The sequence below is a fragment of the Osmerus eperlanus genome, chromosome 10 (assembly GCF_963692335.1).
Source record: "Osmerus eperlanus chromosome 10, fOsmEpe2.1, whole genome shotgun sequence".
Taxonomy (NCBI): Eukaryota; Metazoa; Chordata; class Actinopteri; order Osmeriformes; family Osmeridae; genus Osmerus; species Osmerus eperlanus.
In genome coordinates this window covers 14,122,236-14,145,644 of record NC_085027.1, presented here as the reverse complement: position 1 = coordinate 14,145,644, position 23,409 = coordinate 14,122,236, and the positions used below count along the sequence as shown (strand labels likewise).

Here is a 23,409-nt window from a genome sequence, read left to right as displayed (position 1 = left end):
CCTCCAGGTAGTTATGAGTTTGAACCAGGATGTTGAGTTTGACCTGTCAGAATATCAGTACAAGGATGGGCCATAATTCTTTCACATTAATTACAGATTCAAGTTAGTTTTACATGACAATCAGATATAAATCTTTGCCCATGCTGCTGACTAGACTACAGAGACTGACTCTAAGACCTGGGGGGTGCCTTCTTCCTGAGGCCTGGACACTGAGGCCCTGGCCCCGGCCGCGCTGAGAGGTTGCTGGGAGGACGAGCTGTGGTTGGGCCTCAGCGTTCCGGCGTTCTGGGAAAAGGACAGTCCACACAGCTGTGCTCGGGGGGTAAATGCAAAACAAACATGCCTCGCATACGCTTCCCCTCAGCTGTCATGGCTCCGCTTTCAAAGAAGCCCCCACACTGTACAGGGCTCTCTAACGCAGGCTGGCTCAGCCTCCCTCCCTCCCCCGGCCCAGGGCCTCGGCCCCGGGCCCCAAGACCCCCAGGCCCCAAGACCCCCAGGCCCCAAGACCCCCAGGCCCTGAGGCCTGCAGGCACAGCCGCATGGACAGTCCACTAGCTAGGCTTTTTAATTAACACCCAGACATCTGTGGGCTGAGGGAATGTGGGATTGTGTGACAGAATAGACCGAGACGGCTGTGACTGGGTTGCTATGGTCCTTGTTGGCCTGTCTGTTTTTGACTGTCTGACTGACCGGTTGAGTTAATAGACTGATGACCGACTAGAAAGAGCTAACAGAAGACTTCACGGCTCAGGTTGACATTCAGATTCTCTTTATAGTTTTCACTCCTGTTTGCATACATTTCTGTTCTCGCATGCATTTGTGTAAGTTTTATTTATGGACTCAATCTCTCATTGTCTGTAGGCAGTCCTGGGCTTATTGAATATGCTAACGGATTACTTAAAGATCAAGGTTTTCAGAGGCAGAAAAAAGCGATCTGATACAAAGTCTTCAAGGAAGACCAACAGACTGATATGTAAATATATTTTGTAACTCTCTACCTACCATATATCAAGGCATAGCTAGGGCCTGAGGGCCTGAATGATCAAATTGTTCTAAGAAGCAGTATTGAGAAGCAGTCATGTACACAGGCTCTCCTTGCTGTAGCCTGCAAGGCTCCATCCCTCAATGATGATGTCACACCACCCTCTTTCATTTTCGAATACTACTGAAGCAGGGCAATTGAAGTAAAATGATAATTATAATATAAATGTTTTTTTTTTTGTGTGTGCATGTAAAATTCTATGTAAATTGGATTGATTTACAATGTTAAGACCTTTGCAAATGTTACTAATTTGATGAAAAGAATTGTTTTTGTGTTTTTTGAGTTAGCTATGAACCAGTGTATGTAGTGTTTTCAGAGGTTTCAGTTAGCTTAAAGCTACATTGTATGGCTTTTTGACGTTGATATACTTTTACTCGTGTTCCATATCTCATGTATTTTTGTGTGCTATTAAAGTACAGTAAGTTATTGCACTTACACTGCATTGGAATCTTTTTTTCCATTTCTACTTGCTTACACCTAGCACACCTCACAGTTAATGTGTCACTCATGTTTAGGCCCACATATAAATCCTTCTGTATGTCAGTTCCTTTGAAGGGACACAAGCGCTGAAATGAGATCGCGAAACCCACAAGAATGTTCCCCTAATTGAAGTGGACAAAAATACTAACAGCGCCCTTTTGAACTGCTGACATTGTGCAGAGTGGATTAAGGAGTGGATATTAACAACAGGTGACAGGCCAGGCTAAACAGTGGAGCAGCACACCAACAGCTAGGCCGATAGCGATGTAGGACCTGGCCAACACGCCACCCTCCCAGGGTATCAGCATGGAGAACGTCCTTCTGTCTTTCTGACCCAAACACACAACGCATTGCTTGATACCCCAAGCCCATGAGTGAGCTAAAAAGACGACCGTTTAAGACTGCCACAAACACCATGGTCTTTATTCATCTGTATTCAGACCATTTCTTTACAAAGTCCTCATATTTTACAATAGATCTTTATTTTGAAGCCTCATTTTTCATCACAGCCATTGTTCCTTCGGAAAGTAAAAAAAGGGAAATAAAAACAAACAATGACATCCTTTAAAAAAAATTAAATGGTATGACAATACCTAGAAAATACTACTCAAAACCATACAAAAGTTTAAAATGAAAGGAAAACAACAATGTTGTTATGGAACGACCTGTTACCAGTGAGTCAGAAAGGTCCAGTCTTGGTAGTGATCCCACAGTAGTGCACCTGGATATTGAGCGGGACAAGCAGAGGCATCTCAATAGAACGCTCCAGTAATCATTTAGAGTAAATCGCAAACAATGCGCCGAGTTCCTTTCAACAACCAAATACTAAGTGGTTCTCGTCAAAGAGCATTACTTTGCAGAAACATACTCAAGCCCCAGTAATGAAGTCTTCTAATTAGAGACTAAGTTGACAGTACAGTTGTGTGCAGCAAGCACACGACATATCCCCTGAAATAACCCAAATGACCTGTCAAGTGTTTTGTTTTACAAAATACATTAAAAGAAATGTTGACACAGTTAGTGATAAATGACTCTAGCTATAGCATCTCTACAGGTTGTCAAAACATCACACAAACACTTAAGCTAGCGGTTCTGTACACTAACCTGAACAAGGCAGTGTGGCTGACTCTCCCCATGCTACAGTAGGACAGCCAACATCATTGGGGTCAATATACACACACATCCCAGTACAGCCAAGTAGCCCATAGGGCCTTAGGCAGAAGGGGGGGTGGAGGATTGGGGGGCACCTCCTATTACTATGAGTGGACCTACAAGGATAAGATGCATACAAGCATGGTAGTAACCTACATTAGCCAAGAGGAGGCTAACAGCTGTACAGTTGAATCCAATCCCGTTAGATCTACACAAGTGCCGATAGTGTAGCCAGGATTCAAGGCCAGTGTCTGCTCAGTCATTCCATCCCTCAGCAGCAACACAACCCTACAAGCTCCCGCAAGTCCAAACACACCAGCCGCGGCGCCGACTCCAGGGATGGTCAGTGGCCCTGGGGAGAGCGAGTCTTGGAAAGGAGATCATTATATACAGTATGTACGCCTGTCTGGTTGTCAGGGGGAACGGGTCCACGGCTGTGCCCGGTCACAGGCTGCCGATGTTGGGGAAGCTCTTGAGCTTCTCGGGGAAGTCGTCCTTGTAGAGGACCGGGTCGGCCCGGTGCTCCACCACCTTCAGAGGCATGGTGGCAAACACCGACGCAAACTTGTTGATGCACTCGGACCTGGAGAGAGGGACGGAGCAAATCGAACGCTTGGATCAACGTTTGTCTCTCAAACGCATAGAATACAGGATGAATACTTTGCATGGGAAATGCTCGCTTTGTAACGCCTTCGAAACACGATGGTGGAGGTATTTAAGAACACAGCGAACAGAAGTAAACAAACGTACGAAAGAATTCCTCTGAACACTACAATCGACCAAACCTCAGACCACTGGAACCTGCCTCATCGAGCCCCCTCTGACTGAGCCCCGCACACAGTCTGAGCCGACGTCCCAGAGTGTACAGTACACCCCCCCATGTCCATGATGTCAGTGAGCGTGTGCTTGAGCGTGCGGGTTCGTACCTCTCCACCATGTGTGTCTGGTCCAGTGACAGCCCATCGATGGCCGTGCACTCTGGACACTTGAACTTCTTCCTGGGTGTCACCTGACAGGACGGTAAGAGCACATGTTACAGTCTGGCTTGTCGCCCGACTGGCAATTCATGTTCCCAGCTAAGAAACTTCATTTCCTGCAGTCCTCTGTGTGCTGATATATGTATGGTGATGTGGAGACGTGTCTAAATAACTAATGCCCCTACAACAGTCCAGTGCTGATGCTGGTCAAAGCTCAATGAAGTTGGGGGGGAGGGGGAGGCTGGAAGCTCATTAAAAGGGTTGATGTATGGCTTTCCTCTGTCTTACTCCCCCTTGCCTCCCCCAGTAGCTAACCACATGCAGAAGACTACAGACCTATGTGTGTGTGTGTGTGTGTGTCTGAGATATGTGTCTTTGTGGGGTCGGGGGTGGGTGCCTGTGCATGCCCCGGGGAAGCGAGTAGGCGAGGGTGATGTCTTAACAGCAGTGTGTGTGTGTGTGTTTGAGCCCTGGTGAGCTAAGGAAAACATAGTGGGAGTGGGAGTGGCAGTGAGTGACACCCAGATAAGGGAGGTTAATGCTGGGCTTTGGCTGCTGCCTCTGCACCTGGACATGGTCAGTCTGAGGGGAGGTTGGGGGGCGGTTGGGGAGGGACACTGCCGGGTGAGAACTGATCCAAGACAGGCGCTGGGGCGGTCAGAACAGCCGCGCTCTGCCCCGTCTCCTGCTCTGCTGTTAAGAAGTCTGGAGATTTATTTTCCCCCCCGCTGAGGTATGCACGGTGAAAAACCGTGGCTTGGGGCTTCGGGTTTTCGGTTGTGTGCGACTGTACGGTGAACAGTACCTTTATTGGGGCTTTGCCGGTGATGTTGGCGACCAGGAAGTTCATTGCAATGTCTTCGCAGTTCATATGAGCGTCCACCCAGTTCTTGATGTCTCCTGGCATCTTATATGTGTAGAGGTGGTTGAAGTACTGGGAGGGGAAAAGAAAAACAAGATAATATCAAGAACCAGAAGCGGAGGTCGTCGCAATGCAGACAAAACATAGCAAAAAACGCAGAGTCAACAAACTCGGGACACATTTGCTGTGCCAAAACATGTTAACTAACCTAGCAAGCTCTGCCATGGTCAAATATCCCTTTGAAGTAAACATCCCTGAGATTAGCTTTGCGTCGGCGTACGGGCAGTAGAGAGACGATGAGATAACCTTTCACCTATGACTGAACTCCTGTCCTCCTCCTCCTCCTCCCCCTCCCCTCTCATCCATCCTTTTAGTCTGTGCTCCAGAGCCCCCCACACACAGGAAGCGAGGCAGAGGCTCCCGGCGTACCTTGTGGTAGAAGGCGGCACCAGTCAGCACCATGGAGACCTCGTTGGTCCACTCCGACTCGTACTTCCATTTGCCCATCTCGTGGTCCCACAGGTGCAGGCGGCCCGGGTAGCCGACCAGCCTGTCCGGGAACTCCCTCCACACCTGCAGGGGACGGCAGAGGGACAGGTCAGGGCCAACACAGGCCAGACGTGGAGGGTAGCTGCAAAACGGAGAACCTCGGCCACATGGACCGGAGTTGGCCAGGAGACAGAACCTTCATGTAGAGCCGTCATCGTAACCCTTATTCATAGACATGAAAGCAGACGCAGAATGATCCCTGGGGAATCATAGCTAATCATAAGAGCTACAGGCTCTCTGTTAGTCTTGGATCTCTCGGGGAGACCGGCTGGGATGCCGGAGCTCAGACCCCGGCAGCCAGCCCAGAGAGACTCCTCGACGCACAGCCAGACAGCCTTCTCCACAGCAGGCTGCCTCTCATTTGATGTAATTATCTTCAAAAACGCTCCTCAATTGCCTCAATAGGCTCTAAATGGCTTCAGGTGAGTGGCGGGCCAGGCCGAAGGCATGGACAACATCAGCTCCGAGCTGTCACCATCCCTCACACATCAAACACCTCTCCACCACCAGGCCCTCCGCTGCAAGGCTGGGGCCTAATCGGCCGGGATGACTTTAAACTCGGGGGGGATCAGCTCTAAGTGGGCCGGCATTACCTCCCGTCAGAGGGAGAAGATGAATGGAAAGTGATCGTTCGTCATCGTCAAGGCGGAATATTTTATTTTTTATTTATTTTTTTTGGGGGGGGGGATTTCTCACCTCGTATCCAAACTGCAGCTCGTCGGACGTCAGCATGATGATGTCGTCGTCTATGGCCAGCACGGCCTCCGTCTCGATCTCGTCGTAGGGGAAGAAGCGGTTGCTCAGCTTGTTCTCCTTGGTGCGGACCACCTTGAGGGGCACGGCCACCTTGGGCCAGGCAGACTCTGCGGAGACACAGGAGGAAGCGAGACGGCATGACTCACAGCACTGACTCACTGCGGGCAATTACCGCCGACCGACTTTTAGAAGGTCAAACATTTCACTGCGCTTTCGGGAGCGCAGTGAAAAGTCGAGTTTCGAACCGAGGGAGACATTTGAAGATGGCGTCCTCTGTGGAAAACGAGCGCCAGCTCGCGCAGTAAAAACGTTCACGTCTGACCACAGTGGCATTCTTGTCGAGGCAGAGCAACAGTCGGCTTTTTCAGAGGCGAGTTTTAGGAGCTTGGGATGGGTCCACAGCACGGAGAGACAGATGGCACGAGATGTGTCACCCCGTTAAGCCTGGAACTGGGGCCCGCGAGGCTGCCTGACAGGGCTGACGACTCCACTGTCATCCGAAGACTGGAGTAATATATGTGTGGATTTTCTTCTCTTTCTGTTCTCCCTGCGACGGTTTTCTTCCAGACGTCTTTGGAGAACACAGCGGGGGAGAGCTCTCTTACAACGCACAAAACGAGTACAAATAAAAAACACCCGTCGTACCTAACAGAGTGGTCCACAGAGGGCACACCAACGACAAACATAAATAGAGAGAAATAAACACAAATAATGGAAGACTCCTTGTTGCCGGCAGCTCCTTGTTAAACTGTCAAACAGGCCGACCTGTCTGAGGAGGCGGCGGCTCCCAGAGTCGAGTCAGGCAGCGTCGAGGATGAGGAGGAAGTCCTGGGCCAGAGCGGCCCACGCTAACACCCCCCCCCCCCCCTCAGCCCCAGCCTCCGCCCGGCTCCTTGTTAACTCTAATGGGTCACAAAGCTCAAGCCAGGCTGGGCTCACGCCTCTAATCAAAAGGCTAGTCTGGGGCCATTAGAGGCCACTTCAAACGGGCCCGAGCGCTTTGTTCCATTAGCAGCCTCGTCCGCTGAGGGAAGAGAGATCCCTCCGCGGAGCTGTCAGTGCTAAGGGCCTCCATAAACAGCCCCCCGGCTAATCGCCTCGTTAAGGGGAGTCGTTAGAGCCCAGGACATAGTTAATAACGGTTCATATTAGGGCGAGTCTGCCACATCCCTAATGGGCTTTAAATGACCCTTCAGAGAAGAGATGGAGCAGGCTGATGGACAGAGAGCTGAAGAGGATGGGCTGCTGCCGTTGTGAATCGTCTTCGGCGATTATTCTGGCTGGGCAAGACTGAGCGAGAGAGAGAGAGAGAGAGAGAGAGAGAGAGAGAGAGAGAGAGAGAGAGAGAGAGAGAGAGAGAGAGAGAGAGAGAGAGAGAGAGAGACAGAGTGTTGTTGACATGTCCAGGTGAGGTGAATTGACTGCACAGCGAAAGGGGGTAGCTCTCCAGCGATACTAACGTTACAATTTCACGGTGTTGTGTTTTCCGTTTTCCTACTGACAGCCACTTGCCACACTGAGCTACTCTGGTTTCATCCTATTTTTCAGGCCAGAGCAGAGTCAGGGGAGATTTGGCTGCAGAGTGGAGCATGTCAGGCCTTTTCACTGTCTAACCTTCTGGAAAGAGAGAGATGGAGACCTAGAGTGTGTGAGAGAGAAAGAGAGAGGGAGAGAGAGAGGGGTATAGAGAGAGAGAGAGAGAGAGAGAGAGAGAGAGAGAGAGAGAGTGAGTGGTAGAGAGAAAGAGTGAGATGTAGAGAGTGAGTGAGAGTGAGAGAGGTAAAGAGAGAGAGCGCGAGTGAGAGGTAGAGAGAGAGAGCGATGGAGAGTGAGAGGTAGAGACAGAGTGTGAGGGGTAGAGGAGAGAGTGAGAGACAGAGGTAGAGAGAGAGACAGAGGTAGAGACAGAGGTAGAGAGAGAGAGAGAGAGAGAGAGAGAGAGAGAGAGAGAGAGAGAGAGAGAGAGAGAGAGAGAGAGAGAGAGAGAGAGAGAGAGAGAGAGAGAGAGAGAGAGAGAGAGAGAGAGAGAGAGAGAGAGAGAGAGAGAGAGAGGGGTTTGGCTCATCTCTCCGTTATCACTCATCTGTTGTGCATCAGGAGCTGCTCTAGGCGCTAAAAACCACCATGGCATAAAAGAGAAAAATAAAAACTTGACAAGGACCATTCAGCCACTTTCCCCACTGTGTGTGCGAGTATGGTTCTGCCAACTCTCTCCACACAGAGAGGAAAACGACTGAAGGAGCACATATTCAACGTGGGATGAGAGTCTTCCTAGGTAGGTAGCCACTCCGAGGCCAACACTGAAACTGGGTTATCTCGCAGTTGAGACTGGGCTGGAGGGGGGAGGGAGGGGGGGGGGGGGGTTGCTGGTCTATTGTGTTTGAAGATCACCTTCCGGAGGACTCTTGTTCTGGTTGTTCCACACCACCAGAAGCTTGGCCAGACTGGGCACCTTGGAGATCTCCGTGATGACCCTGAAGAGGCTCTCGATGCGGTCGTAGGTCAGCACCACGGCCGTGAAGCCGGGCAGCCTCGGGGGGATGAGGGGCAGGAAGAGGGGGCTGTTGACACTCGACCACTTCTGCAGGGAACAAAACACACAAACGGATGCGTCAGCCTGCGGGTTCCACACAACACGCTCGCTCCAACAAGCACCGGGGTCGAGCCTCGAGTCTACGCCATCCCGGCATCGGCTTTTCCGTGACTTAAGCGGGCAGCGAGGTGGCCCGCGGTGATTTCCAGGCGAGGGGTTTTACGAGGGAGCAGGAATCACTTATTAATGCCTTTCAAAGATTCACAGTCAGACACGGAGATGCCAGGCACCCAGAGAGAAGTGACCTGAAACCCCATGCACACCGTAAAAACCCAACAGCAGTAGCCGTAACTTGAAAGAAAGAGAGAGGGATAAAAGAGAGAGAGAGGAAAGCGAGAGGTAGAAACAGACGGACAGACAGCGACAGAGAGAGAGACGAAAATGAGCAAAGAGGAGGCCGATCAAGAGAGAGGCTAGGCTGCTGGCCGGCTCCCCGCAGGCAGGCCTGGAGAGTGCTGGGTCCTGACTAAGATAAGGGAGCTGTGGAGGAAGGGCTCTCAAGAGTCCGTCACGGTGCCTCTGGCTGCTCGGGGGATGTTGTAAAGAGTGGTGTTCCATCACAGGGCTGTGGAACTGGTCAGAGCCATCGACAGCAGGGGTCCAGATGAGCACTGAGACAGGGAGAGGGGGAGGGGAGAGGGGGAAGATAGGAGGATGGAAGGGGAGAGAGGGTGAAGGGAGAGTGTTGGAGAGGGGGAGGAAGTGGGATAGGGGGAGCTTGGCTCCTAGTCCTGGCCATCTTTCTTTTTTTTTTTTTTAAACGGTCCATAAACTCTGGAAGATGCACATGAGCTGAGCGTAGATCATGTAACACTGTAAAAGAAATACTGGCAATGCGAGAGCTCTCTGATGCTGGACGACACACGGTCACACACACACGGTCACACACACACACGGTCACACACACAAACACAGGAATTTTAAAGGCAAATAAAAACCTCAGGCCAGGTCTTGGGGCTAACATAATACACATTATAGTGCAGCTACCTAAATGTGTATTTTGCACACATTGATAACAACAAAATGGCAAAACTCATTGCCTCGGGAGCAGTAGTGGGCTTACGGGTGGGACAAACTGGTTTTACACCCTTCATTAACGACTGAGCTCTACAAAAGTAATATCAACTAATAAACCAAACCCAGTGTTGGCTTCATCCACCGTCTCAAAGACCCCCCACACGCCACAGAACACAGACCCGCTCGGCTTTCTTCAGCAGGTTTTTCCGCGCGTTAAATGTAAACCTGCGGCCGCCTTGAAGTAAGCCCTCGTCTCTGCTCCCGCCCAGCTGTGTCAGGTGACCACAGACAGGCCTGGTGGCTCGCTGGCGGCCGTCCGTCAACACGGGCCCACGCGCTTTCCCCTCGACACCCGACATCAGTCGGGCCTCAGCCAGTAAAAAACCCTCTTTACTGGCAAGTGGAAACTTCCTGGTGGTTGTTCTGACACTGACATACAGGCAGAGGGGGGAAATAATTAAACTAACACGGTGACACACAGCGGCGAGAGACATAAAAGGAGGACAGGCACCACTTAAGTCATTTGTCTGGCGGAGGGAACGAGATGAAAGAAAGCCACCACTTCGATGTTAATTAGTACGAACCAGTTTCGCCGGTTGGTTGCGTTTCTCTCTGCACGTCAAACGAGAACGTGGAGCTCCACACTACAGCGGCCTCACCTCAACACGTCTGTGAGAACGACCGAATCGCGGTCGAGTCTTACTGTGTGCGGTTCTCTTATCCGTCACTGTGGTGATATATCGGAAGCCCCGCGTCATTAGCTAGCTGCTGAAAAAAAAGACCACAACGGTGGAATGCAGGCTAATGGCTGCATGCCTGCCAGCTATGCACACCTCTGCTGCTGAACAACAAGCAGCCTGTCCCTACTGCCTCGACGGACCATCTCCAGGCACCAGCGGAGCCTGCGTGAAATGTGCTTCCAATTACAACCCTGAAGGATGCCGAACAGGAGAGCGGGAGGGGGAAAGGGGGTAAGGCTTGATTTATTTAGTGCTCCGTTCCAATTCCTCCTGACGTCTTTCCACTGGATACGCCGAGAGTGGAACGCGAACAGTGGAACGGCCGAAGCCTTTGCGTCCGCCCGGCCAATCCTGCTCCTGAGGGCCTGGTCCCAGCCAGAGCCAGGGCCAGGGCTGGGCCTGGAGCCCTGAGTGATGCTGACGGCTGTCAAGCGGAACCCTCTGTACCTGCTCAGACAACAAGTGACACCTGCTTTGAGCCATGGGCTGGCCTGGCATGCCGTTAAGACCTGGAACCCCTAGGCTGCTTTGAGTTATACCGACACTCCCAAGTGTCAGTCACCCTATTGAAGACAGACTGCGAGAGGTTCAGACGAGCATAGTCCAACTCCCTTTGCATGCCTAATGCCCTCTACACACACACACACACCAACACAAAACACACACACCCAGTGGAGGAGGGGCAGAGTGTGCAGCCTTTGGGGAAGGAAGGCTGGGCTGATTAACAGCCCCTGAGAGGTGGCCACTCAGCCAGGATGTCTGCATCCCCACACACTCCACCAACCACAGGCACACAGCACACAACCACCCCCCCCCCACCCCCCCTTCCAAGACTATTCTGACACAAACACAGCAACACACACAGAATGATTGAAACATGCAGGAACAGATTTCTCACCACACTGGAGGCATCCTCCCAGTGAGAAATCTGCTGACTGGGACTCTTTGGCTGTTTCAGAGCAGGCTGCTCACTGAGGCGAGGCGAGGCAGGGTTAGAGGCAGGCCCGGCCTGCCATGCTCCCTCAGAACAATCTAATCCGAATCCTAACAGCCTTTTCTCCAAAGCAGATTACAGCACAGGGGAGATGTTGAACCCATAACCTCCTGACCCGCAGTGCTCTAACCACTGAGCTATCCCCCTCCCCTTTAAGAATGATGAGGGAACTGTCATACCCGTCACTCAGGGCAGATCCATACTGCTGGCCAGGTCCATACCAGACTGCAGACCAGCTACACTAAACACAGCTCCCGTCTCCTCCAGGAATGAGCGGTTCACCACAGTCAAATATATAACCACGCTGTCACAGGTGGAGCCAAGAGGCAAGAGTCCAGGCCAGGGCTGACATAGCGTGATAGACATAGTAGGTTGGGGAATTTCATCCGTCTAACGTGATTGAGGCGGCTGGGCGGGGAGTACGAACCACGACAGGAGGGTTGTTCCACTCCTCGTAGGTGCGGGCAGCGTACGGGTAGATGCGGTCGTTGATGATCTGGAGCGTTGTCATGCCAATGGCCTTCATGGAGCTGAAGTACGCGTCCCAGAACCACCGTGCCTGAGGAAAAGAAAAACACTGTGGTTACCACTCACACTAAAAAGCAATACCCAGGAAACCTTGTCATAACATGATTTGGAATTGGAACGAGAGAGAGGAGGATGGGTTAGTCCAGGTGAGAGGAGTAGGTTCTTGTGAACTTGACCAGGACAGGGGTGGAGGCCCTGACCCATCCTTCATGCAGGTGTCACGATACTACAACCCCAGCAGAAGACATCTCCACATCTGGCCACCACAACCAGGCCCAGCCCCAGCTCCGGTCCAGCCCCCTGACCCCCCAGCCTCCCTGCCCTGCCATCCGGCTCCCTGAGGGAACTTCAAGGGGTGGTGGAAGGGGGGGAGGGGAGAGAGGAGCCAGTAAGAGTTAATGATGCCTGAAACAGCCCCATCTCCAACCAGGAGGCGCCATGCCACTGTGACCTGCCCAGCAGCCTCCTCTCCCCAGCATCTTCTGACCGGCCCCACGACGCCCGGCTCTCTGATGGGTTTGATGGACAGAGAGCCGGGCCAGCTCCAGGGAAGACTAGTCCATTCCAAATACTGTGGGAAGTCGGCAAAGAGTGTCTTTATTCAAGAGCCACAAGCTGACGCAGGTGGGCTTTGCGCCTACCGAGGCTTGCTGCAAGGCTGGGATTGGAGAGAACCGTGCCATCAGCGTGAGACCAAAACACCCCTCCCCCCCTCTGCCCCACCACACCCTCCCCACGACCCCCTTTAACACCGGAGAAATACAACAACACAAAAACAGCTTGTGTTTTTATGGAAGGGGGTGAGGAGTACTCGGAGAGACTTTCTAATCTCGGGGGGGATCCCGGCGGCCCATAAATCAGCCGGCGATGAAAGTTTCCTTTCCGACCGGGATGAGGCAGAAAGCAAACTGCTCCGGCTCCAGAGGCCCGGCCCCCCCGCCCCCCCGCCCCCTCCCAGCGCCTGCAGGAATTTTTATGAGGAGGGAAGAAGAGACCGAGTGGCCGCGGAGGAAGAGGACGGGCTGAACCATGTCGCTGCTCTTCTCCTGCTCACTGGCAAGTACTCGGGCCACATCACCTACGTGCTGAGGTGACAATTAGCAACGAACAACGCTGATTCTATTGGTCACAATAAGTAACAACGATTGCGGACTCATCTACTTGCATCTGCAAACAGCTTACGACGTGAAGATATTTAAATAAACATTTACTGGACTACTGGTAGACACTTTTCCTGGCTTTCCCACAATGTCAGTCTACTGCCATTGGGCTGGGTTCAGACAAGCTTCCATGAGCTCCCAGACAGCCCTGGGATTGAAAACGACTGACTCCGGCCCTGCTGATAGATAAAGGACTGCATGTCTTCTATTGAGGGGGTTTGACACAAACGTAGGCTGCAGGGAGCCGCTGGGTAGGACAGGACTCTGTTCACCACCGCTAACATCTAGCAGCTGCTTAGCACTTAGCTCACAATGTGTCAACTAAATGAATACTACCACATCCATACTTTTTTTTTTCAATTAGTCTTCCTGATTGTTTTTGTAGGCAGCTGATGGCTTGGGGGTAACTGTCCTGACGACCCAATCCTATGCCAGTCTGGGATCGTCTGTCTCCTCTGTGACCTATAGTCACCCAGTCCTCTGGCCTTGCAGACTGACCTATGTGGTGTGTAAAGAGTGTTGGATAGGTATTTATTCATCAGTGAGGGCAAACTGGGCTGATAATGGTTGGGAGATGATAGTCTGCACCACTTATGAACCACAGAGCCCTCTATTGGTCAATGTTTGTAAAAGCATCAAGGGTTCTTCATTTTCATGTTTCAAACGTTCGAAAACAGAAACAGGCTCAAATTGTGAGCACGTTCGGAGCGCACATGTTGTCGAAAGACAACAAATGTATGTAAATATAGACTGGTTCCAGTTGATTTTATATTGCATTTGTATTTCATTTTGCGTGGTTGTCACCGCCTCCGTGAAATGAATAACTTCTGCAAAACCTAATTGGGGTTGGGTTGCATCCACACACACAGGCACACAAGGCCCTGTTGACAGGAGTTTCAAGCCTGACCAGACAGTAGAGGGAGGCCAGACATGGTCTCTGGAGGGTTACCTGCTCTGTCATCCCACTGTTCAGTGAAGGGGATGTGTCAGGGTGGGATGTTGGGGGTCCCCCTCCAGATGTGTGCAGGCGAGGCCTGACATGGAATGGACCCAGCACCACCCCATAAATCCTGGATGAGATGCAGGGCCTGTGTGCAGACGAGTCCGCCCCACCCTCACAGACACCGGGCTGGGCTGAGGCTCAACACCCCCCTCCCCGTCAGTCCTGGAGGGGCCAGGGGCACGCAATAGCAGGCCTCACTGGCCCACACTGACCCACCCCACGACCAATCCTAGGCCTCACCGGCCCACACCGACCCACCCCACGACCAATCCCAGGCCTCACCGGCCCACACCGACCCACCCCACGACCAATCCCAGGCCTCACCGGCCCACACCGACCCACCCCACGACCAATCCCAGGCCTCACCGGCCCACACCGACCCACCCCACGACCAATCCCAGGCCTCACCGGCCCACACCGACCCACCCCACGACCAATCCCAGGCCTCACCGGCCCACACTGACCCACCCCACGACCAAACACTTTATAAAGACCTCCCTATGTCCGTCTCAACAGACACCTCACTAGACACCCCCTACCCCAAGAGAAGACAGAGCAGACCAGGGAATTCAAGATCCATCCCTAGCAGCATCCAGACAAGGGATCCATGTTTAAGGCTTGGCTAGTGCAACCCAACCCCCGGTGGGTCTCTGAGCTATGGGTCTAACAAGTCTGTTTGGCTAGTCTAATTGGTAAATTGACCGGCGTTGATACAAGGAATGAGAAACAGCTTGAACTAGGGCCACTCTCTCGGTGGTGCTTTCACCTCTGTTTAGAGTGGATCCATCCAGCTATTGAGGGAACACGGAGAGGAAGAGAGAAAGAACTAGAATCAACACGGCAGAATCTCTGTTAGAGTATTTTTGATCCGGATTGGGTAAATAAATGGTCGGTTGTAAAAAAAGAAAAAAAAGAAAAGAAGAGCAGCCTTCTGGTGAGGTGAGGGGGGGGGATGTCTTGAGGTGACCGCGCTGTAATGTGAGTGTTTGTGTCTCCGCTCCTCTGACCTGCTCTTCACACCACGTTAACCTGACAGAGCAGGGCCCACATTCCCCCGAACACTGATTCAGACGGACGTGGAAGGCGGAGAGCAGAGAACCACACGGTATGGTGTCAGTCACCAAGGCAGCATGAGGGGCTGTTCTCAGGATGCCAGGTGTGCGCGTTATCCCCATGGCATTTACATTTCTTTATTGATGCTTTCGCCTGAAGTCACATACATATAGAGCATTACCTGTCTCTGCATCTCCTCCACCTGCTTGTGGGGTATACTCTTCAGGATGGTGTACATCTCTGGTAACTTGTCCTCTGGAATGACGACCGATGCCCTGTACGGAGAAAGACAAACAATTTCTTCCACAAAGAAAATCCAGATCCTAATCAACGACAGCCAACCTGTTCCACTTCAGTCCAGTTTCAGAGCAGTGTGTTTGGGTGGCGAGCGGCCTGGGCTGGCTTGGGGGGGGCCGTACCTCTTCCAGTCCAGGACCTCAGAGAAGGGCAGGATGTAGGAGTCGGCCAGGATGACGGGCACGCAGCCGGCCTGCAGCACGTCGCTCAGGGTGGCCTGGCCCAGACGAGCCCCGCGCAGCACCACGCAGAACGACGAATCCTACAACACACACACACACGTTTAGTTTAGCCATCTTAAAAATAACATCTGTACAAACCTAATCTATTTCAACTAGCTTCGCACTCTGTGACACCGTTACAACTGACTGACAGCACCACCCCCCCCCCCCACCCCCACCCCTCCATGGACCTCCGGCCCCCTAGGCACCACGGTGGGACGCGTCCCAGATGTGCACCCCCTCCAACACCAGGCCCCGTTGATAAGCCTACTTCCTGTCTAGACAAGGCATGAACGGGCTGGAGATGAGCTCCGAGTGCATAGGAGCTGAGGCAGCAGTGGTCTAGCGCCACACACACACACACACACACACACAGAGTGGAGATTCTCTGCCAAGCTGCACTGCGGGCTTGAGGATGGACTGCAGGAGAGGATGGCTCGGGCGTGTGCGTGCGTGGGTGGTACCTGAAGGATGTGGGGGTAGTCGAACGCGTGTCCCTTGGAGCAGCGCTTGCGGGCGGGGGCCGAGGCGGAGGACGCCCCCTGGGAGAGGTTGCTGCACTTGTCCAGCAGGAGCACGGCCTCCCCGTTCTCCTCCTTCAGCCTCTCCAGCTCGGCACGGTACTCGCGGTGGATGGCCGTCTGCGACGACAGGATGAAGTAGCGCCGAGGCCTAAAGAGGGAGGCCGAAAGGCGGAAGGGGGTGGGGGGGGGTAAACAGGTGAGATCCAGACCACCAGGAAGAACCGCGCGTGCCTCGAGGAGAACGGGCGCACGACTCCAGCAGATGGGGAGAGACGCGGCGGGGATGGGATTGGATCACTGTTTAGGGACAAGCTGGCCGTGTGCTGGAGAGACCTGGACTGACTAGCCCCATCACACGAGGCGATGAGTGGGACATGCTTTGAGTCGAGCTTACCCTGGCTGTCTCTCGGGCAGCTCCACGTCTGCTGACAGTGGGCTGTAGACTGGGATGCTGACATCATAACCCTGTCTGTAGGTCCACGTAGAGAAGCCTCCACCGGCAAGCAGCGCCCTGAAAGACACACACACACACACACACACTTATAGGAGAACCTTGCAATTCCCATTGTGTCTTCCCTGCATGTAAGTACAGAGTCTCTCACTCGCTGATCATAAAGTGCCTGGAACATAAATACACACACAGCTGGTTCCGATGAGGCCGGACGCCAAATGGACCACAGCTGGACGAGCCCAGGAAATTCCCTTCAGCTTCAGATAAGTGTTCACGGTCTCAATGCTCTGTGTTCGTAAAAACCCACCTTTTCCACCCAGGAGCAGAGAGCAGCCAAGAGCCAAGCTGGGAAACATGCACTCTGAGCAGATAGCCTGCAGCACGCATTTCAGGTTTGGTCATCTTATTCCTAAGCAATGCTCATCGGTATCACATATTCAAGAAACCTTTCATGGATATTTGGTCTCTTATAGCCTTTTGGTTCTTGGCTGATGTAGGCTTCAATACCAGATTGTATTTGAATCTGATTATCTAGTATCAGAAAATGTCCGTTAAAAAAGGAAAAACATTGGAACATTGTTAACCTACAACCAATGAAACCAGCCTATATTGAAAGAGCAGTTAAGACTAAATCCTTCAGTATGCTTCCCTCTAGTGGTTTGAATGCAGTCTCTGCAATTCGTATATATTTTGACAAAGCTGAGTGAACAATTACTTTTTCCAAAAACAACTCATGCTTTGATAGTCCCGATTCCAAATCAAAAGAGACATACATTCTTAATTGTTTTAGCTTAGCACATGATTCCATTTTGGCACGTCAATGCAGAGAAGATGTGTTGTATGCATGCTTTACATGCATACAAAAATGTTGTTTTTAAAGATGGGTACTGCAGTCTACAAAGCCCATATTCCCATGTCAAATACTGATTCGGTTGTTGATGCATATGCATTCATTATTTACTTCGAGGCATCAGCACTCAGGTCATCCAGATCACTTCAGATCACTTGACACGCATGAAGCATGTGGGTGGTTGTACCTGTCTCGAGGCACATCCAAGGCTGTGTTGTAGTCGGGAGGTCCTCCAGGTAACATGTTGAAAAGCAGGTGGTTCATGCCTTTGTCCCACCTGACAGCAAACAGACACGGGTATCAAGGCTTAGATGGAATCCCAATGTACCTCATGTGAGAGGGGAGTAGTAGTGTTCAGTACAATAAAACATCTTAATCCTGTCTATTTAAGCCACATGTAGAGTGGGTTTGACACTTCTTGATGCCCTTCACTGTCACTAACTAAAGACAAACTAAAGAAGAAGATAAACCTATGCAGGACGTGAGTCTTTACCGAGGCAGCATGGCCAGAGCCTGGGCCGTCTCCCGGATACGCAAGGAGTTCTGGTTGAGCACGTCTATGGAGGGGACAAACAGACACGCCCTAGTGACATCATCGGTGTAGAAGTCGCTGTCCGAGATGGCGGTAAGCAGTTCATTGTACTCCCGGGAGAGTCCTGTGCTGCTGATGGGAACCCCCATATCGTCCACGAAACGCTGCAAGGGGTAGATGTACACCTGCCAGACAACAGGAAAGAACAGTGTTTAAAACGTAGGCCTACTTTATGTTCTAGCTGGTGGTCCCACCCACAGACCATTATAAAACACGTAAGACTGATCCCACCTTGATTCTGTTCTTGGGGTTGTAGCCACATCGATACACGTCAAAGCAGGTGTGCATGCGGCAGCTGAGGTCCCCTCTCTCCGGAATGGGGCAGGTGATGGGCAGTTGGACCAGGGGCGAGTCATGGACGCTGCGCTTGTCCAGGCTCCAGTCTGCAGAGGACTCGATGGAATGCGGCCAGAACTGGAACATGCCAGTGGCAATGAGGCCCAGGAGAACCACGGAGAAGAGGGTGATGTAGTAGATACGGTGCTTGGTCTTCATTCGCGGGATCAAGGCGGGACCCCGTGAACTGTACTTTCCAGAGGCACACATGCTGAGTCTGACTCCACTCCAATCAACCACTAAGAGAACAGAAAACATTTTAGGGGAGTTTTGATATGATATTAGAGTCTTGTGCTTTGTCTGGTTGCCCTCACCTTTATCTTCCTCAATATATTTACTAGTTGGATTGCTCCGGTATGAAGATACAAGCTAACTTACAAACTACATCCACAATAACAGGCCTATTCGAAATGACAATCCCTTTACTTGGCTTCACTTACGTCAAATCAAAAGCTAGCTAAGACTGTTATGGTTAGTGACAGCCGACAACACAGCAGCTGAGCTGACCAGACCGTGCTAGCTAGCAATCAAGCTATCGTTATAGGTCATGGTTGTTTGTACAACAATTTTCTAGCGAGCAAGATAATAGTGACGTTCAGGTGACATAAAATTGGCTAGGTATTTCTAGAACACATCGTTTATATTCAATCTAGAAACGTGTTCAAATATTCAACACGGATGCTTCTATTAGCAAGGAAGCTTGTGCTCATAATTTAGCTGGCTTGCTAGCATTTCAGTTAGCCACTCGCTAACCCGTACTGTGATGAACAATCTCAGCTGTACAGTTTAATCTGCAGTGTGTCTTACCTTCACGTTTGACCGGGGAGAAGTCCACTACAATATATCAATTCATACCCACTTAATTGACAATGAGAAATACCTGACGATTCATAGACTGGCTAAAATATGTTTTCGTGTCGATGAGATTAGCGGAACTGACTGACTTCTTCGCACACTGTTGTGAGGCGCTGCTGTACACATTGATTAGTGCCTCTAGTGGATAGCGAAATATTCCACAACTGTATTTATTTATTAATTCATCTTGATTTATATTGTTGAACACGGGGTAGGTGGGTGTGTCTACAGTATGTGTTTGGCATATTCGTTTTTATACATATACATATATATATATACACAAAATCTTGTTAAAACGTTAAATGAAAATATGTCGGTACAGCCGGGCAACCCGGGAATAGAAAACGGGCATACGTTAAGTGAGGTCAGTCTGTCAGCTGATCTTTGAAACCAGGATTGTTGGCATAGCACGATTGGACTAGCACATTCCAGACTGTTCAGTTGTTTACATTGGTAGCAGGTCAATTGCATCAACATTTACAATCAAAAGGGATATTCGGTTGTAGGGTTTTGACATTAAAACACGTCTGAACGTCATGGCAACTACCATTAGCACCCAGCGAGGACAGGTATGTTAGTAAAAGGGATATGGCAAGAAGTTGTGTGGACTCCGATGCGTTAGCTTCCGAGTTCTGTTAGTGCTAGTCGTAGCTAGCTGAAGATCATGTCTACTTTGTGGCTAACTCGAGTGACTAATCTAAACCCCTTCACAGCCATCTATAGACCAATAATCTTTCTAGACATCACATGTATGTTTGAATAATAGCTAGTTATCATACTATGTTATCGTTCGTCTAGCTAACTCCGAACCTTACGACAAATTTGTACTATGCTGGCTAGCTAAGTATACCGTAATAAGGAAGTAGCTAGCTAAATTAGCACTAGCTAGCTAACTAACTAGATTATTTGCTAATCGGCGGATTATTGATCTGGTTTGACAGGATATATTTACCATTCTCGACAAATATATATAGCTAGATGAAGACATTAGCTGCACTGTTATATATTTTGGAATGGTTTTAAAGCCATTACTAATTAACATATTTTAGTAGTCCTACATGGCTCGTATTTAACTGTGTGTCACGACCAGGTGTACATCGGAGAGCTTCCCCAGGATTTCCTGCGTATCACTCCGACTCATCAGCAGCAGCTGGTGCACTTGGACGCCCAGGCTGCTCAACAGCTGCAGTATGGCGGGTCTATAGGCACCGTGGGACGGCTCAGCATCACCGTGGTGCAGGTATGGAGACCCGGGGATTGCGTTAGGGCCTTATTTACTAAATGTACAACATATTATAGGGAATCATAGACATAGAGCTCTGGTTGTACTCATGTCAAATGTATTAGCCGCCCTCTGAGTCAATCCTGAACCACACCTTTCTTCCCCCAGGCCAAGCTGGCTAAGAACTACGGAATGACCCGTATGGACCCATACTGTAGGCTCCGCCTGGGTTATGCCGTCTATGAGACTCCCACGGCCCACAATGGGGCCAAGAACCCCCGCTGGAACAAGGTGATCCAGTGTACGGTTCCCCCAGGGGTGGACTCTTTCTACCTGGAGATCTTTGATGAGGTGAGGCCTGGCGGGGAGAGGGAAGGTTGTCTGCCTTTGGGGATTCTTCTGGAACAGCTCAGTTGCTAGTCACTGGTCCCTTAACAGGGAAGTGGATGTGTTGTGTGGTGTTCTGTAACAGTAGAGAAATAGATAGAGCTGACACCATCGGTGTTCTGTGCTACTCCAGCGGGCGTTTTCAATGGACGACAGGATAGCATGGACACATGTGACCATCCCTGAGGGCTTGCGGGAGGGCAGTGTTGTCGATGAGTGGTTCAGCCTCAGTGGTCGCCAGGGAGACGACAAGGAGGGCATGATCAACCTCGTCATGACCTTTGCTGTGAGTTCACCAAACACTCGTGCGCTCAAACACCAGATGGGCCCAGACTTCTGGAAAACGTATAACAATTCATGCCCTTTTTCTCTCTGTCATATCGCCAGTCCGTGCCGGCTGGTATGATGTCTCAGCCTGTCGTTCTTATGCCCACTGTCTACCAGCAGGGGGTCGGATATGTACCCATATCAGGTTAGATGAACACACGCACATACACAAAGTTTATAGACCACATAGATCACATGCTTTTCCACAGGTAACACACTCCTCCATATTGCCCTTGCCACGTCGCTATGGACCAGCACCTTTCCTGTAAGCACTGTACATGCAAATCCACACAACCAAAGCTAACCCTTCTCCTTTATTCACTCAACCCTTCCTCTCAGGAGTCCCCACAGTGTACAACCAGGGCATGGGGATGCCCATGGGGGTGCCCATGGGGATGCCTGCAGTTCCCAGTGTAACTCCACAAGGCGCCCCGGTCAGTGAAGAGGATCTGAAGGCTCTGCAGGATATGTTCCCCAACTTGGACCCTGAGGTGATTCGCACCGTCATTGAGGCTCAGCAGGGTAACAAAGACGCAGCCATCAACTCTCTTCTGCAGATGACTGAGGAGCTGTAGTGGTACTGCTGTAGTGTGGTGCCATCTACTGGTCACAACTGCATAGCGCAGGCAGGAGTCTCCAGCTGGCCAGAACATTTGCCCATCACTGAACTACAACCCCCAGCACCTACAGACTGTACACACACACTCAGACCTGCTAGCTCTCAACTGTCCCACACTCTCTCAGCTACAAAATACTGTTGGCTATATCTGAATTGTCACGCATTAGTACTATATCTGGTAGAAATCATTCACATCCCTATCATTCAGCACACAGATTAGAGCCCATTTCCACACTTAATGTGTGACACACCCAGACTCAAACCCCAAGTTGGGTTTACGCACAGAGGTTTGTGGCATCTTAACAGCCTCAGTGTTTCATTCCACTGAACCAGACGGTGTGAAAGGTTATCTGGTCATTGCTTGGTCATGCAGGAGAAAGCACAGTTGGTCTTTAACCAGTTGGGAGCTCCAGGCCTGTCTTCTCTGTATACTTGTGTTTGACATATATCGGTATACATTTATAGTTCTATATATTGAAAATAATATTATAAATGATTATGAAGATATGAGATGTATGTCCTACATTGGGAGGGGAAAGAGGATGTTTATATGCAGATGTGCTCAGTCACTCATTCCCCGAAGGCAACAACCTACCCCAGATCAGCAGTGCATAGCCTGTTTGGTAGTCTACAAATTATTGGATACTGTTGTGGAAATGTAACCACATCACTTCATTTCTATTGATTGAAATAGCTAGGGCCTCAAACGGCAAATACAGTTTAGACGGGTACTCATCAATGTTTATAAACAGGAAGGAATTTCTTGCCACCAAGCTCTTGGGTGTGTCTCTAAAAGTAATTCCCAAAAAGCTTTTATACCTGGTGTGATATCAATGGGACATGTTGTGAATGACATGAGCACTAATCTGTACGAGGAGAATTTACCAGAGGTATGACATCCTCATTTTCCCTGTTTGTCTCTGAGTGTGTTGGCTTCGCCTTGTGAGCTGTAATATACTGCTGTTGGTGTGGTATGCCTCAACACAGCCCTGAAACAAATTGTCTATTCATATAATGAAAAGTTGTCACCTTTCCCTGAGGAGACTTTCATCTGCTAATATGAGGTATTGAATGTTGCCTTTAGCCAAAGGTCTGATTCTGGTTTTGATTTGATATTTATATTTGCTTAATCTTCAAAGATGTGCATATATTTTTCCAAGGAAATATCCTGTGCTGTTATCGGTGTGATTCCTTAGTAGTAGTGAAGATTCGACTGTGTTTAAGCCATGATGTTCCATGTGTCAGATGTACAGACACTGCAGTTTGTTTGACATAGAATATTAACCTCGAGAAAAATCGACAAACCATTTTTTTTTGGTTTCCTGAGACACAAGCACTTTTGATTTAATAAAACTGTCTGTCCCCGAACGTATATCATGTCACACTCTTGTTGGATGTATGTTACAGATGTATGTTCTGTTTGAAATGTGGTAATATACCTGAGTGAAGGAATTACATCCCTTGGTATGCACTGTTCAGTTGTCTAATCGCTGTCATGATCGTGTGATCCCATGGCATGCTCTGTAGAGATGTGGCTCAGTGGTCTGCATCCCATGACCAGTGTCATGTGCTACGACAGTTCTCAAATCTGGCTAATATCTGTACAGCAACCCATTGACACTGAACTGTTTAAGTATGATTAGTTTTCTTTCAAATGTGGAAATAAAGTGTTTATCTACAAAGTTTGTCTGTGTTTTGTCTATACAAAAATATCAACGCTATTTTATCCATGTTTTGGTTGTTCATTTTCCGAATAGCAGTGATGATGACGGTGTTGAATGTGACCGTGTTGAATCAACAGCAGCAGAAAGAAACGAGC

General features: G+C 50.3%; 2 protein-coding genes across 2 annotated transcripts; one reads left to right on the top strand and one right to left on the bottom strand.

Moving 5' to 3' along the window:
• Positions 1 to 1,985: 1,985 nt before the first annotated feature.
• ext2 (exostosin glycosyltransferase 2) lies at positions 1,986 to 19,153 on the bottom strand. The gene is made up of 15 exons (XM_062472158.1): positions 18,988 to 19,153; positions 18,076 to 18,419; positions 17,746 to 17,969; positions 17,440 to 17,529; positions 16,346 to 16,462; positions 15,892 to 16,099; positions 15,329 to 15,468; positions 15,091 to 15,184; positions 11,593 to 11,724; positions 8,213 to 8,402; positions 5,762 to 5,928; positions 4,946 to 5,089; positions 4,460 to 4,588; positions 3,604 to 3,686; positions 1,986 to 3,260 (listed from the first exon to the last, which is right to left on the bottom strand). Exons 2-15 carry the CDS (start codon positions 18,388 to 18,390, stop codon positions 3,122 to 3,124), a joined length of 2,172 nt encoding a protein of 723 aa, XP_062328142.1. The 5' UTR covers positions 18,391 to 18,419; positions 18,988 to 19,153; the 3' UTR covers positions 1,986 to 3,121.
• Positions 19,154 to 19,346: 193 nt separating this feature from the next.
• tollip (toll interacting protein) lies at positions 19,347 to 23,272 on the top strand. Its single transcript, XM_062471404.1, has 6 exons — positions 19,347 to 19,604; positions 20,126 to 20,275; positions 20,426 to 20,608; positions 20,778 to 20,930; positions 21,032 to 21,116; positions 21,311 to 23,272. The coding sequence occupies exons 1-6, from the start codon at positions 19,572 to 19,574 to the stop codon at positions 21,544 to 21,546; spliced, it is 840 nt and encodes a 279-aa protein (XP_062327388.1). The 5' UTR covers positions 19,347 to 19,571; the 3' UTR covers positions 21,547 to 23,272.
• The last annotated feature ends 137 nt before the right edge of the window (positions 23,273 to 23,409 follow it).